Genomic DNA, 15,862 nt, shown 5'->3' with positions numbered 1-15,862 from the left:
TAAAATGTAAGGAAAAAATACGAGTTTATGAAAAGTAATGCATACAGAGATTGAATTAGAACTTTCTAATGGTGCAGCCATATTCTGTGTAATAGCATTTCTCTTAATTAACATTAATGTATAGGAAAAATAGGCTTGTCATCTATAATAGGATATCTTTTTGATAATTTTAATTTAGGAGCTCAAATATTGTTAATGAGACTGGAAATGTGTATTAATGAGCAGGAGAGTATTGATCAGTGTGCAGTTATAACCACAAAACCTGAATTGAATTTTTTAACCCGGCATTTTGCTTGTGTATATGAATGTGCAGGTTTCTTACTTTATGTTGCAAATAGGCACCTCAGTTGCACTGGTAGATCTGTATTTCTCTCTCAAAAGTACAGGCAATTCTATAGTTTAAATAGTGCCCTCTTCTGTTACCCTCCAAACAGCCGCATTAGCTTCTTAGTTTTGTTGACTTTCCTAGCACCTATTTATCCTGCTGTTCTCCTATGCAAAAAAAGAAGCTGAAATTGAAATGCTTCTAACATAACTTCCCAGGTTTCCTAATACTTCATACTTCTCTCTAAAGAGGGTTTTTGTTTTGTTCTAATTTTGAATGTCTAAAACAAGAAGGGAAAGTAGGTGGTACATAAATTGGTTTTATATGCTTTCAGATAGAAGGAATTTGAAATAAAACATGCAGTTAAGTTATCTCTGCAGTCTCAGCCACCTAAAAAAGTGGTAGTGTATGATCTGCAAGAGGGGAGGAACAGGTGCATTGCCTGTAAAGAGTTTCCCAATTACTGACATATTTACAATTGATTCATCTGATCGTTTACTTAACACCAACTCAAGGATTTCAGCCAAGTCCATTAGTGTTGCTGATAATATTACAAAGCTAATGACGAACAGGTATCATACATGTGTATTGTTTCTCCACAAGACCACTGGATCCTCTGAATAAATAAAACTGATAAATTATAGGCAGCAGTGGTAGTGTTTGCAGATGTAAACCACTGTGCAGCCTTTTTTAAGATGCATTTTGATTGTCTGTAATTTTGCTTTGTTGAAGTGTTTTGCTTGGTATCTCAGAAAAACACTGTGGCAGGAAAAGAGGTAAAATGTGGTTTTCTAGAGCAACATTTAGATGACTTAGTATCAGACTACTTTTCCTTTTTCTGCATTCTAGATTATGTATCTTCTACCTTTTGCTGCAAGTGAAATGATGTCTTAAAAAATACCGTATTACTGCCATTGCTCATCTGCAGAGTAGTATCTTATTCCTGGAATGGAGCGTCCTTTAAGAAAACCCTGTATAATCATATAAAAGACTGTCTTGTAATGCATGCACACAAGAACGCCCTTTGTGTTAAACTTTTCATACTTTATAATTTCTACAACTTTACCTTTGTTCCGTGTGTGGATGTATACAGGCTAAAGAAAGTAACCTGAGAAAAAGGCTCACTCCAGAAAAGAGTTAGCAACTTAACTTACAATGCTTGAACTTTGGCATTTAGAAGTTAGGCATCTATATCTAAGCTAGTAGCTCTAACCTTCTTTTAAGAGTTGATGTAGACATCTGCAGAGGATGGTTCATGTCGTCCTAAGATGAAGATGTAAGAAGAATGAAATTAACCACCCAAAGGAGGAGCCTGTTTCTCCTCCATTTTCTATAAAGATACCTTGTAATACCTAAGTCTGAGCTCATTATCTCATGCTTCACTGCCCAAAAGTAGGTGAAGTAAATCCTGCTCTATTTCCAAGATACTCTTTAGACCTCTGGATCCAACTAAGTGCTCTTAAAACCTGGCAATTTTAATGAAGACAATAAAAAACTTCATGAATGTGGTAGAATTTTAAGAAAAGGAAATAGGAAACACATGGTTGAGAATTCTCACCAGATGCATTTGTGGAAGGTTGTGTGAAGGGCATTGTAGGAGTAAAAAAAAAAAAAAAAAAAAACCCAAAGAAAAAAAAAACCACCAAACAACAACAATAAAAAAGACTTGTCTGGAAACTTTCTGTCAAGGAAAATAGAATGATTGAACTGACTTCAAATCAGAGCTAATAGTTGTTACTGGTATCCTTCTAGGACCCTTCCATCTTCAGCTTTATTTGCATGATTTATCTTGGTCTATTGACTTTAAGGAGGTCGTCCTTCACAAAGCCCTTGCTTTTTAATAATTGTTATAGTGGGTATATTCTGTATACAAGTAGCCAAATACTTGTATAAGTATTCCTCTAGAACCATTAGGAAAAAAAAGTATTTTGAAAGGACATCAAGAAGGCTTTTAGCCTTTTTTGCTCCAAAGGAAGATGGACCAGATAGTGATTCCTTCATGTATTAGGAAAACTTCCATCTTTGAAAGTACACCCAAATACTCTGAGTTACCATGTCACAGTTCCTTCTTGCCAGTTCTCCAAGACTCAAATTTAAGATACTTCTTTCCAAGAGAGAGATCTGGTCTGTGACCAAGATCTAACTTAAATAGCAAAGTGGAATTTATCGGTGTATTTAACAGTATTGCATACTAATTGTTTCAGATTTCGTAGAAGTTATTTCTGAAAGCAGAGTTTTTATATATCATCATTTCTTTCCATTTTAAAAATGCCTTTAGGACTTGATTCTTCTCATTTCTCTTTCTCTCTTCTTACTGGTAGAATTGCCTGACATGTTTTTGAGAGAGAGTAGAAATATGTGGTAACCTTATCTGTTTTACTTTTCTGTTAAAAGACTGTGTTTGGCAATTCTGGTCACCCTGGAATCAGATTTTTGGGTTGCATTTGTGAGAAAGAAATATTGTATAACAGAATGTATTTGAATTTTATGTTTTAGGAGGAATCATAATTTACAAAATTGTGTTTATCATGTTTTCAAACACTGTTACTAGGGTAAGCTCTTAAAAGGGAGCAGCTGGTGCATACTCATCGATACTGCTTCCCAGAAACCACCTTGACTTCCCAAAATCTTTTTCTGAAAGTATCTAGTCACACCCAAAGATTTGCCATACATACTGTCTTGGAGATAAGACGACAAGTACCAAATTGTTGTTTTGTGTAACATATATTGTTTATTTGCTTGTGCACTGAACTACACAGTACTGCATGTTTACTACATTACTTGAAAATATTAATCTTTCAACTGCTGGTTAAAAAATGTTACACATAATCTTGCAAACTTAAAGTTTTTCATAGAAAAGCTTCACTAAACAAAATGGAATTTTGCATTCCATCATATGTAGCTAAATGTCAATATTATTGTTATGAAAAATAAGTTTTATTTTTTGTTGTGAAAATAAGTTCTACTTTTACAGCAGGTAATGAATTTGAAGAAGATCTTGAGATTCTTGAAGAAGCTGCTTTACAGGTATACCGCTGCTTTTTATTTCCATTGCAACATGCTTCAGCACATAATTACATTAAAACTTCTTGACTGCTACAGAAGAAAATCACTTGTAAGGTTTTTATAATAGGAGGGAATCTGGATTGTTATACAGCAGTTTAAGAAAGTCTTACAGAAGTTTAGTATTTACATTAAATCTTTTAAAAAATAAATCTGCTTAGAAAAAAAATGTGTAAAATATCACAGAGGAAGTTAGATGACCAAATATATTTCAAAATATATAGGTATCTGGCTTAGGTTGCATGATTTAACGAATTTTAGATGTTAGCAAAATTAATCCTGCACATGTCTTTGTAATTGCAGAAATAAAATAACTTTTTCAGTTGAAGGGTAACATTTATCAAGTCCCAAATAGTATGATTGCAGTTATTCTGGATTGATGATATATTTTATTTGTTGTGATGGGAGCTAATGCTGGTCAGTCGGTCCCTAAGTATAGCCCCTAGCTGATGATGCACGGGGAAAAAGGAGTTTTCACATTCTGGCTCTCTCTCCTCATTATCTTCAGGGCAACTGTTTTGAAATTAGTTGCCACAATACTTGCTGGAAAAACACATCAGTGCTACGGTATGACACCATTGCATAGGCCTTAGATGACAGAACAGTAAACAGAAACAGTCTAGGAGGAATTGGGTGTTCCTTGAAGAAATATTTTTTCAGCAATCTGTTCTTGGACCCACTGTGTTCTAATTCAAAACGTGAGCTAGGAGTATGCATGCAAGTCATGGATTCATTTTCACTTTTAGTTCTGTCTGTTAAATATTTTATGCATCTTTCTACCTTCCTTCCCATCTTGCAAAGAAGGGATTTCTTTTACTGTGTCTCGCCCAAAAATGTCTTTCTGAAGAGATCTCCCTTTCTATAAGTTATATCTCTAGCCTTTTATTTTCTTTCGGAACATGCTCATTGGTCACATTTTCAGAATGTCTCTCTTCATTCTCCTGGTCACAATTCAGCAGTTTAGGATACTCTTAACATGGAAGTTCATGTTATCTTATTCTTTCTTCCAGAAATTCTCTTTCAACTCAAGCTCATTTAATCTCATTTGACATTGTTTTATAGACTGAACTGACTTTTTTTTTTTAAACTTTCATCAGAGTAAAGTTTATCCACTCTTCTCCTACTTGAATGGTTTTCAGCGTCCAAAATGCCTGTGCCAGTTGTGCCATATTATGGGAAAGTGTCTACATGTAAGATACTGAAAAGCTGTTTTGTCTGTCCTTTTATCCCCGCCCCAACCCCCCCCCAAAAAAAAGGTGTGCAAATCTCACTCTGGCATTCTTGGGAAAGGCTTGGCACTATCTCACTCACCAACCATTTTGGAAGCTCTTGAAGGAAATCTTCCACTGCAGGTACAAAGCAATGAGCAGTCATTTCTGGAGGATTTCATTGCTTGTGTACCAGGATCAAGTGGTGGACGACTTGCAAGGTAAAAAGTTTGTGTGCTGCATGAATAAACCCATTACTTTATAGTTGTAATGTTTAATTTTTGCAACAAAATAGAATCTGTTTAGTTATGTGTTAAATTTCAAAACCTGTGCACTGTTGCTTGTCTATACAGCTAGCTATAGAACTTCAATAGTTACATCAAATATTAGTTAAGTAGAACTGTTTGACCATATTGTTTCTATTAATATATTAGGTAAAAGCATTCAAGTATTCAGATCTTCTGCATCCTTTCTTAGCTGGAAGTCATGTTTGCACAGAGTAAGAATGTATCTTTTGGGGGCCTGTAAGAGATTTTAATACTAAGTTTTTGTCTTTGCTGTAGGTGGCTTCAGCCAGATTCATATGCTGATCCTCAAAAAACATCGTTGATTTTGAATAAGGATGACATTCGATGTGGTTGGCCAACTGTTATTACAGTACAAACAAAAGACCAGTATGGGGGTGTTGTTCACGTTCCTAATATGAAGGTAATTATTGTCATTTTGGCTGTTCTTATACTTCATCATGCCTTCTTTTAGTATTTGTTGTAGATATTCCACAGAATACTCCTGTATAGGGCAGAAAGTGACATTTGTAAATTCAGTGTAGTCAGACTTTCTTACCTCTAAATCCAGAAAATTATCAAATTCTGTATTATGCCAACAGCTTTTCATGCAATTTATAGCTTGTCTGTAATGAGTTACACATGCGTAGCTTGTGGAAATAATCAGTTGTAGACAATGTGTGATGGTGATGATGTGTAAGATGACAAGGATCCATTTTTTAACTTGTAAACCAGGAAAGAGTTTTATAAATCTTAAACTGAATAAATGTGGTGGAAGAAAGAATCAGAAGCACATTGGTGGACCATTTTATAGTCACTTTATTTTATACTACAACAGCACTTCCCCCTTTTCTGTTTCTAATAGAAGTTCCTGTAGTGTTCTTGATTTTTTTTTTTTTTTTTTTTTAGGGGTGGTGGTGTTAGGGTACTGGAAAGGAAGTATTCGTGACAGCCTCAGGTAGAACTGGAAAACCCTTGCAGACTTTGGAGCAAAACATATAGGATATGTATAGAAGTTGGCTGCTTGATTTGAAGTAGCAAAGCACGCAAACAAAACAAATTGAACACAAAGTGTTTTTCATGTCGTTTTAATAAATTAGGTTAAATTTATGTTTTAAAGCCCACTATTACTCTGGAGTAATACAAATATTTTCAATACTTGCTTTTGCTCAAGCCCAAAAGTAGGTGAAGTACCTTATACAAAGGCATAATCCCTGTCATAAGAACTCTCAAATCTATTCTTCATATAGGATGAAGAGAGTTATCTTACAGTGAGCTGTAAACTCATTAATGAGCTGTGAGTCTACAACAGTAACGCAAGAATCAGTCACAAACACAGCTTGATTGCAATTTAAATGTGTGGTTACTGGCTTAAATGTGTGACAAAGGAGTTAGAAAACTTTTTAAGTAGTGATTTTACTCTTATCAGTCAGAAAAAGGATATGTCAAAATATACACATCAAAATTGTTGCTGGATTTCTTGTTTATTTACTATTTTTCTTCATTAATGCATTTAAGTAACAGGTCTTAATTCAATTTAATCATTCTGTTGGACTCATTCAGTGTGCAATGTGCTGATGGAAGTTCCAGTAAATTAAAACAGCATATGAAATCTGCAGCAATTAAATGCATTTTATTGCAGATTTAGGAAGAGTAGTGAGTAAACTCATTTTCCAGATAGTCTGTTCTTCCTCAGTAAACTAAGTACAGCTGACTCTGTTACCTGCACTAATGGAGGTCTGTGGTATCTCTGGGAGAAAAAAGTCAAATAAAATATGCGTTAAATGTGCTGAAGTAGTAGGGTGGCAGAGCTAGTCAAGATCCAATCTGGCCAGTGCTGATCCAGATCTAGCAGGCCCTGATGACTCACTCTGAAACTGTGCACTCATTTGGAAGGCTCTCTTCCCTACTTCATAGCATTTTCTGTTGTGGAAAAACTTAGCTAGGCATACCAGACTATGTGCTGCTTCCCAGGGAGTGCTCTGGGACTGGCAGAACTGACGCTGGCCCTTACTGATCATGTGCAAAGTCAGCTGGGTGCTTCTCTCCTGTACATTTACATTTTTCAGAGTGCTTGGCTTTGCAAAGTGTTAAGTGTAGACATGTAGGTTTTTGACACAGCTGGATTTATAGCGAGTGCTCTAAGCACTTTGGCACTGTACCTTATCAGATCTAAAAGAATGTGTATGTGTGTTTTCACCCTAAATAATCTTCTGTATTCCATGTCTTATTGCAGGTAGAAGTCAAAGCTATTCCTGTTTCTCAGAAAAAAACATCTTTGCAACAAGAACAAGTTAAAAAGGTGCAACGGATACCAGGGAGTCCTGCAACAGCTGCTTCCCCTAGCAGTGATATGACCTTTGGCGGACTTCCGTCACCGAAGCTTGATTCTTCCTATGAGCCAATGATAGTAAAAGAAGCTCGATATATTGCTATTACAATGATGAAGGTAAATTGCTGTCATTTTAGCAATATAACTATACAATTCAGCATTCAAAGTGTGTAAAGGTATGCAAAGGAGAAGGAGAAAAGCATACCTCAGTTTAGTCACAATCTAAAAATACATTAATTACGAATTACTTTGATTATATTTCAGTTCAGCAGAAAACTAGATGCATCAAAAGGGCCAACTGCCTGAACTCTAAAGCAAATATAAAGTGGATTAGCATTTAAAAAGAAAAGTTGTCTTTGATTTTGATTACACTGATTAACAAACTAGTCTGAGTCACTCCAAAGAAATGAAAACAGCTATTGAAATGTTCTAGGGGAAGTCAAACCAATGTGTCCATATTAAGTTGGAGTGTTGCAGTGAATCTATATTAAAAACTGCAACTGGTGAACATAGGGAAAAATAGGAGCTCAGCATAGTAAAAAGACCATATGAACGATTTGTATATCGATGCATAAACATTAAACAACATCTGCTGAAATTAGCCACTGTCAAATGGATCAGCTCAGAGACTTTGCCAGCCATAGTTTTTAAAGAGGTGAAAACTGAACAGTTAGTATTGATTTGAATGTATTTTAGAACCTGCAATATATTTACATATATATAACATACTGACCCAGTTAAGAGATGTGACATGATGTGTATAACTGGTGGTTAGACAACTTAATAAGAAATGATTAATCGGGAGTTAGAGAAGGATAATACTTAGTATAATCAATATGGACTTATGGCAGGGGGAATCAGCAAACTAGCATCTTTTAGAGTGTACGGGCTTGTTTTCTACAGCGGATAGTGCTGCATTAGCTATGTGTAGTGTGACTGGTTACTAATTAGTGTCTGAATGGATCAAGGAAGGACCTATGAAATAAATATGGTCTACAACAAATGGTTTACAAACTTGTTAAATCACGTGTCTGAAAAGATATTTAGAACCAGGGAGTGTATATCAAGGAGACGTGTGGTTTGCTTGGGTTTTTTTTGTTGTTTGTTTGGGGGGGTACTGCAAGGATTACTTCTTGGCTTGATGCTACTTGGTATTTTTACCAGTGACTTGGGTGGGGGGGAAATACATTATTTATTCAAAGTTGGAACCCAGATGGGATTTCTGATAACCAGACAGGCACAGGCACCTGCTACTTTTTTTCCAGTAATAGGTATTAAACCTGCTCACACAGATGTTACAGTGGCACACCTTGCAGTGTGGAGCCAGTGCAAGGTGTCCAGAAATTAATTTCTAGATTTGATGGACCCTTTGAGTGAGGAATACCTAATGTTAACTAGTTAACTCATAACAAATTTTAACTTGAATCAGGCTAAGATAAAATGAAAATGCAAGTATTCATTTAAAGTCATCTTAGTAGATAATAACAGTACAAATGTTTGTAAAGATAAAAGTGAAAAAGTAAAAGACACAAACCAGGGCAAAATATAAAAAGTTTCTCTCTCTACTTCTTGAAACGTGCTTGGCTTCTACATTTAACACCTTTTTGGGGGAATCTTCCAGAGGTTCCTTTCAGATGAAGTCTTTTCCATCCAAAACTTCAGTTCTTTTTTTTTTTTTTTTGGGGGGGTGGGGGGGGTGGGTTATTCTGAAGAGTGCTGATATTTTGCTGCTTGAATTAAGGACTGTCTGACATTGTGGGAAATGCAGATGTGTTACCTGCTGTTCTTGATTATCTTATTAACAACTGTACTGATTCAAGAAAGTGTAAAAATTCTCTTCTGCTTCTCTCCCTGCATTACTGAGCACACTCATTTCAGTGTAAAATGTCTCCTGACCTTTTCATTTTATACCAGCCTGCGTGTTGTATCAGTACTTGACAGAAACATCCAAATATGATTAGAAACTGTAGCTTCTTGCCTCATGACAATCAACTGACATGTTTGGGGGTCTGACACCCAAAACCACATCTTGTATGGAGACCCAAAATGGCTGACCTGCACGTACGTCCAAATGTTCTTATCCCACCTCTTTTCCCCCTGTTCTTTTTGATTTAACGTGGGAATCTGATAACTCAGCAACCATTGCGGCCCAGAGATAGTCTTGCTGAGGTGCTTCATGCAGTTCTGGGACTACCATTATGTACTTATTATGGGGCTTTTTGGTGCAGTTGTTTCACAAGAAACTGTGAAAGTAAACTATTTTTTTTTTCTAGTGTGTATCAGTGGAAATATCACCTCAATATAGAGGGAATTTCCTCTCTACTTTGAGTAGAAAGAACGAGGATCCAAAATGTATTGGTAAATCCATTGGGCTGGTTTGCAGTTTTTGACCTGCAACACATTTGCTTTCTTATCTTCGCATGGTCTTCAATGCGCTGTCTGCTGATCTCAAAACTACTGTATCCTATATATCTTCAAATTTCCTCAAGCCAAGCACCGGTCAGCCATCTGGGGCTCTGAGCAACCTGATGTAGTTGTAGATGTCCCTGCCAGTTGCAGGGGGCATGGACTAGATGACCTTTAAAGGTCCCTTCCATCCCAAAGCATTCTATCATTCTATGATATCCACGGTGGTAAGAGAGGCAGTGTTTGGCCTATTGGTGTCAGTAGCATGAGTTGTTAGGTATTCTGGACCTTGTTTTTTACGTGACCATCTCCCTCCTCTTCAAATAGACATTTAAAAAGGTTTCTGCAGCCAGGCAGGACAGTGCAGTCTTGATTGCATCTTGTGCTATAGACAGTGTACACTTTCTGGCAGGTCATGAGATAGGGGATGTTTCAGGTAGTTGCAGGGAATTTATCGCTTTTTCTGCCAATCCACAGAATGTGGTAAAATTTCAAGAGGATCCTTTATCGATGAACCTAGAGATGTCCAGCTCCTCTAGGCAAATAAATAGGATTGTGCTCACTGCCTACATTTGGAAGCTATAAGGATAGGCTACAGAAACTGTTGGAAAAGTCATGGGTCACAGACAGCTCAAACTAAAAACTCCAGAATCTCGGGGATTTCTGCACATTGGTGGACAGAGCCCGGATTATGTGAGATAAGGCAACTCTTTGCATTGCTTGAACTGTCTCTGATATTCTCTGCTGGGAGAACAATGAAATCTAGCCTTTATAACTGGTATCTTATATACTCTATGCTTTCTGAATAGCATATGGCTGCTTCCCAGATGTTTAAGGAGTGTTTTCTAAATTTCACTTAAACTATTTAATCATCTGACAGCATTCTCTGAAATTCTTACCCCCATCCATGCTCAGAACAGGTGTATGCACTGTCTTTCAATTCAAGGTGTTTACTGAAAAGCTTCCTTTCTTTTTTGTTCTGTGACATATCTTTAGTTTATCATGATTTGTTTTATTTCGAAGGCAGTGATTTCATAACAGTTTAGGCTTATCTGTCCCATCTGTCTTCTGGAAAGCATATGGTCCTAGTCTAGACTAGGGAATTAAACTGACATAAACTATTTAGTTTTATATTTTTAAGGTTAGTTTTCTACTGGCTCAGTAGTCTTAGCATAGACACTGGCATTCTCACGGGAGGTTATAGAGAAGGCAAAGTCAGACTCTTCTTGGACTTGCACAGGGAAAGGATATGGGGCAATGGACACAACTGATGAAAAGGGAAATTGTGGTTACATATTAGGAGGAAAAAAATTACAATGAGAGTTGTCAAACACTGGAACAGGCTTCCCAAGACAGGCTGTGGAATCTCTGTCCTTAGGGGTACTCAAAACTTAACTGGATATGCCCCTGAACAACCTGACCTAATTTGAAAGTTGGACATAATTTTTGAGGGTGTCTACTATGAGCAGGGGGGGTGAACTCTATTACCTCTGAAGGTCTCTTCCAACATAAATTGTTGTATACTTCTATGGTATGCAAAATTATGAGAGCAATATGGTGATATCATGACAGCACAGACTGAGATTGACTTAAATCATCATGGTGCTCTATCCCTTAGATGCTGTGTGGATATTTGTGCCTACAAGGAAGTTGAAATCTAGCTTATTAAAATAATTCAAAAGGGTTTTATGCAAGTGAGATTGGAAGAGATTTAAATACTTGACTGTGAACAAAGCTTTTGTTAGCAATAAGTATCTTTATTATCTAAATAATGGCAATTTAAAGGGAAAATGAAGATACTTGTTTCATGTATGTATATATGCGTGTGTGTTTCTCTTTCTGTGTTTGGTTTGGAATTGGTTTCTGGTTCCCTGCTCAATGCTTCTGGTGAGTGTAAAATTAGATTAGTATGTTCTTTGAGAAAATAATCTGTTTTCTGTTATTCATGACTTCAGTATAATCGATAACGGTTGATTTTATGTTTGTTGAATTTCATCTGTTTATAGGCATATGAAAATTATTCTTTTGAAGAACTACGCTTTGCTTCACCAACACCAAAGAGGTAAACGTTAAAAAATTACTTTTTAATAGGGGCTAAAATTAGTATGTCCTGTCACTTCTGCTTACACCCAGAGTCACAAGCCTTGACTGCCAAATAATCTTGTCTAAAGGTGGAAACACTACAGAAATTGTGTATTATTTTGTTTTCTTAAATTTAGAGATTCTGTTTAAAATCTTTCATTCTTAGTTGTTTTAATGTTAATTCCTTATTTGTGTTATCTACTCTTTCAATGTGTTCTTTCATCATTTGCTATAAATTAAAGTGGTATAGAGGTTTATAACTTCTAAATAATATGGGATTAGTACATTGGATGGGGGGAAAAATGGTATTTAGATGATCTGAAAGGAAAATAAAATAAAGAACGGTTTCCAAACTATTGCAAATGATTTTCAAGAAGACAATAATTGTTTAATGATATTAATTGTTTTGTTTATGCCTAGACCCAGTGAAAACATGTTGATCAGAGTCAATAATGATGGTACATACTGTGCAAACTGGACTCCTGGAGCTGTTGGTCTCTATACCATCCATGTTACTATAGATGGCATTGAAATAGGTACTTAATTTTCACTATACTTAAGCAGAAATGTATATTATATCCAGTTTGTATACCGATAAATGTATGTCTTGATGCTCATAAGATTTAGTGTTAAAGGTCATAGCAAAATCTAGCACCCAAGTTTCAGTTCAGAAGCTTTCTATCTAATTCCCTGTTCTTTCTCAAAAGAAAAAAGACCACAGCTTGAAATAGGAATATATTTGGCAAATCATGTATTTATAATGTGGTTGGACTCCAAGATCAATAGATTTTCTTATTCTCTACTCTTAGTGTTGCAAGAAAAAATGTCTTGTTTCAGTGACAAGAGAGTGACAGAGATGTATAGTTAAAGGGGAAAAAAAAACCACTGAAGAACCTGGGAAAAGGCAAGATTGTTCCTGACCATGCAGGAGTACATAATGTCATTTCTTCTGGGGAAAATAGAGAAAGCATGGTCTTAATTGAAACTCTACCCTAAGTTTCAATTATTTGTACTAAGTTTAAATGCTTTGAGTTCTTCCTTGCTGAAAATCTTTTAGCTGTATTTTAGGTGTCTGGCTGGTCCTAGGGACTATAGTATAAGATACTACAGTATGTCATGGACAGATTCCCCCTTCAAAGAATGTCTGTATCTTGAATTGTCCCTTGTTAATCTTACTGGTGGTATGGTGAAGATGGTAGCAGAGGCATTGTAGTTAGGCCAAGAGCTCACAGGAGAGTTTAAGTGAGTTTGCCAGGACCAGCAATTCCTCTTCCCCAATACTGTACAGCACCTTTTGTAAATATGGAAGGTGATACTCATAAACGCACATACAGATAGTGTGCATAGGATTGGAATGGGATACTCGATTTTGTGTGTTACTTACAGAAGATAAAATTAATAAAAGATGGTTATTAATAGGTATCTTTGTTCCTCAGACTGGAACATTTTCATTCATAGGAGCTTCCAGTGTATTTGATTCTTGATACTTCTAGATTCCTTCTGTTACTGCCATGCTTGTTTAAAAGAACATTAATGAAACCAACAGGTTTATCACTAGGTCTAGTTGCTTTTTCTCAAGTTGATGCTCTTCAAAGGCTAACCCTGTAAAATTAAACAAAAACCCAAAAAGATCTGCCAAGGCTATTAAGTTTTTATAGTTTGGCTTTAATGGTGTTTGCTGAAACAATTTCTTCTAAGATTATTACTCAAGGTTATATCCATTTATTATTTAAGCTTGAACTGTTTCTTTACATGTTTTTTTCTTCATGATCTGAGAATTTTACTGTGTTGAGGTATTTTCCAGCACGTTCTGGTTTTATAACAATGTTGGTAATTAAAGATACTGGCTCTTTACACAATAGGCCTTTTCTGGTTTTATAGCAATGTTGGTAATGAAAGATACTGGCTCTTTACACTATAAGCCTTTTCTAGTTGTGTAACTTGGATTTAGAAGCTCTTATCTGTTTCTCACATTTTGTGATTAGCATCTTCAGCAGTACAGCATGCGTAAGCTATTGCCTCTCCAGGAGCTTTTACTTGCTCCCCTCAAACACTTTAACTATTGTGTGTTCACCATTCTTTGAAACATATCCCTGCGGACACTATTAGGATACGGAATTACCTAATAGTGCTGTGTGTGCAAGGTATGACAGATATCTATTAATTATACGTCTGTAAATTTCCACATATGAAGATACAAATGTTGAGAAAGTAATACTTTGCACCATGAAGCAACTGCAAGTGTTGTTTATGGCAGACAGATAATGAGGGGTTATTTTGCCTGCTCTGAATTGTAGCGCTTATAAACTGTAGTTGCTGTTTGACTGATATATCCCCTTACATTTTTTTTTTTTTTAAACTTAGTCTTTCTTTGCTTATAGATGCTGGACTCGAAGTGAAAGTAAAAGATCCTCCAAAGGGAATGATACCTCCTGGAACCCAACTTATTAAACCAAAAGCAGAGCCTCAGCCAAACAAGGTTTGGAGAACTGAAAAAAAAAACCCAAAACAGATAGTTGTATTTGGGTGGGATTTTATTGTTGTTTAATACATGCTTTATCATGTTATAGTGGTGCAGGACTTAGGGATATTTGCAAATCGCTTTAATGTGCTGAATGGAATGAACTTAATATACTGGATAAAATGAAAGATATTCATTCCCTTTTCTTTCTGTCAATCCATTAATAAAACTGTTAGAAGTTCTACAGAAACTGCCTTAATCTTGGCTTGTCACACAAACATTGTGTAACCATTAGGAAAGCCACAGGCTGCGTTCTGTGCTATTATTAGTTCTTTTTCTTTGATATTGTGCTATGAAATTAATAGTAGAAAGGGCTTTACAAATATTTTTTGTTTTGTGATAAGGATCTTTCTTCAGTCAATATAAAATACAAAATTAGTTTCTTTAGTGATATCTTAATTTCTTAGAATATCATGATTTTATTTTTAGAAGTTATCCTTTCTGTAGCTTTTGACTTCCCCATTTCACTGTATCATTCCACCCCGAAGGACTAAAGTAGACAGAAATAACGGAGGAAAGCTGAAAGGTGGTGTGGAAATGCTATAAGGAAAATGCCCAGATAAGGGAATCATCTTCTCCGTCCTCTTAGATGTGAAGTAAGAGATATTAAACGAGTTGCTGAATCTTTTTTTCATGGAATAAACCTGTATTAAAAGATGGGGAATTCTGAAATATCACAAGGTTATCCTTCCCTGTCTTACTACAACTGCAAAGGTGGCGAAGAAATACATGGTTACAAAAAGGATCAGGTCTTTGCCAACTTCTTACTGTACAGCGCGTCCTGATTTATTTGTTTTCCAACTTTCTGAATAATCTAGAGACAGTAACTTTGTCGTACAGTTCCCCAGTCTGTAAATGCATCTAGTGTCTGCTTCTGCCACTAACAAGATTCTTTTCCCTGCACCCACGCCTCAAAATAAAAATAATAAATTTACATTTAGGTTTTCCACACTATTTTTTATCCCTCATTGAATTTTTTTTTCCCCAAAAAAAATACTTTTAGGCTTTCTCCCTTCTCTTGGAAGGAAGACTTCCTGGTTACTTCATTATCTTAATTAAAACTCCCAGTTCCTACTGGGTGAGATTCATCTCACAGAACTTAATAATATCTCCATCCAAGCTGATCGTCATGTGTGTTGTTTGCTGTCACCAAAGAGAGAGACACATCTGGTCTAAGATGAGATAAATTGCTGGATGGAAGTGCTGTCTTTCTTTTCAGTCATTACAGTGGGAATTGAGGTGACTGGTTCATATATAACCGATACATTTTGTCAAGTAACAGTTTTCATGACAGTTAAAAATACTTGACAAAAGTTAGGCCTCTGGTATTCTGAGGCATTACCTAGTGTTTAATTATCTCCCTATGTTGTTCTACTTGCACGCCTTGTTTCTTGTTCCAAGTTGCAGTCTCTTTGAAAGAGGAACCATCTTTCTGTCCTGTATATAGTGTCTGTAGAGCCTGCTGCAAAAATGCATTAGACCTTTCATGGGAAATCATTTTATCAGTTGTCTGTCTTCTGTGTTGTAATAAATCACATAACAAACCAGGTTAGAATAATTCTTTGTGTATGAACAACAGTATTATAAATAATACAGAAAGGTGATTGTGCTCCATGCTTCTGAAGCCAAGAATGCAGATTA

General features: G+C 36.0%; 1 protein-coding gene across 23 annotated transcripts in view; it reads left to right on the top strand.

Moving 5' to 3' along the window:
- Nucleotides 1-15,862, top strand: part of MYCBP2 (MYC binding protein 2) — a 209,429-nt gene that overhangs the window by 124,389 nt on the left and 69,178 nt on the right. For 18 of the 23 annotated variants that reach the window (XM_082304029.1, XM_082304014.1, XM_082304023.1 and 15 more), the window contains 7 exons: nucleotides 3,300-3,352; nucleotides 4,645-4,817; nucleotides 5,160-5,304; nucleotides 7,117-7,329; nucleotides 11,625-11,680; nucleotides 12,121-12,236; nucleotides 14,082-14,179. In XM_082304029.1, coding sequence (XP_082160155.1) covers nucleotides 3,300-3,352; nucleotides 4,645-4,817; nucleotides 5,160-5,304; nucleotides 7,117-7,329; nucleotides 11,625-11,680; nucleotides 12,121-12,236; nucleotides 14,082-14,179 — 854 coding nt within the window. The remainder of the gene's footprint in view (nucleotides 1-3,299; nucleotides 3,353-4,644; nucleotides 4,818-5,159; nucleotides 5,305-7,116; nucleotides 7,330-11,624; nucleotides 11,681-12,120; nucleotides 12,237-14,081; nucleotides 14,180-15,862) is intronic. The other 5 variants (XM_082304025.1, XM_082304012.1, XM_082304032.1 and 2 more) reach the window with 1 other exon arrangement.

The sequence above is a fragment of the Platalea leucorodia genome (assembly GCF_965183815.1).
Source record: "Platalea leucorodia genome assembly, chromosome: 2".
Classification (NCBI taxonomy): Eukaryota; Metazoa; Chordata; class Aves; order Pelecaniformes; family Threskiornithidae; genus Platalea; species Platalea leucorodia.
This window is presented reverse-complemented; position numbering and strand designations above follow the sequence as displayed.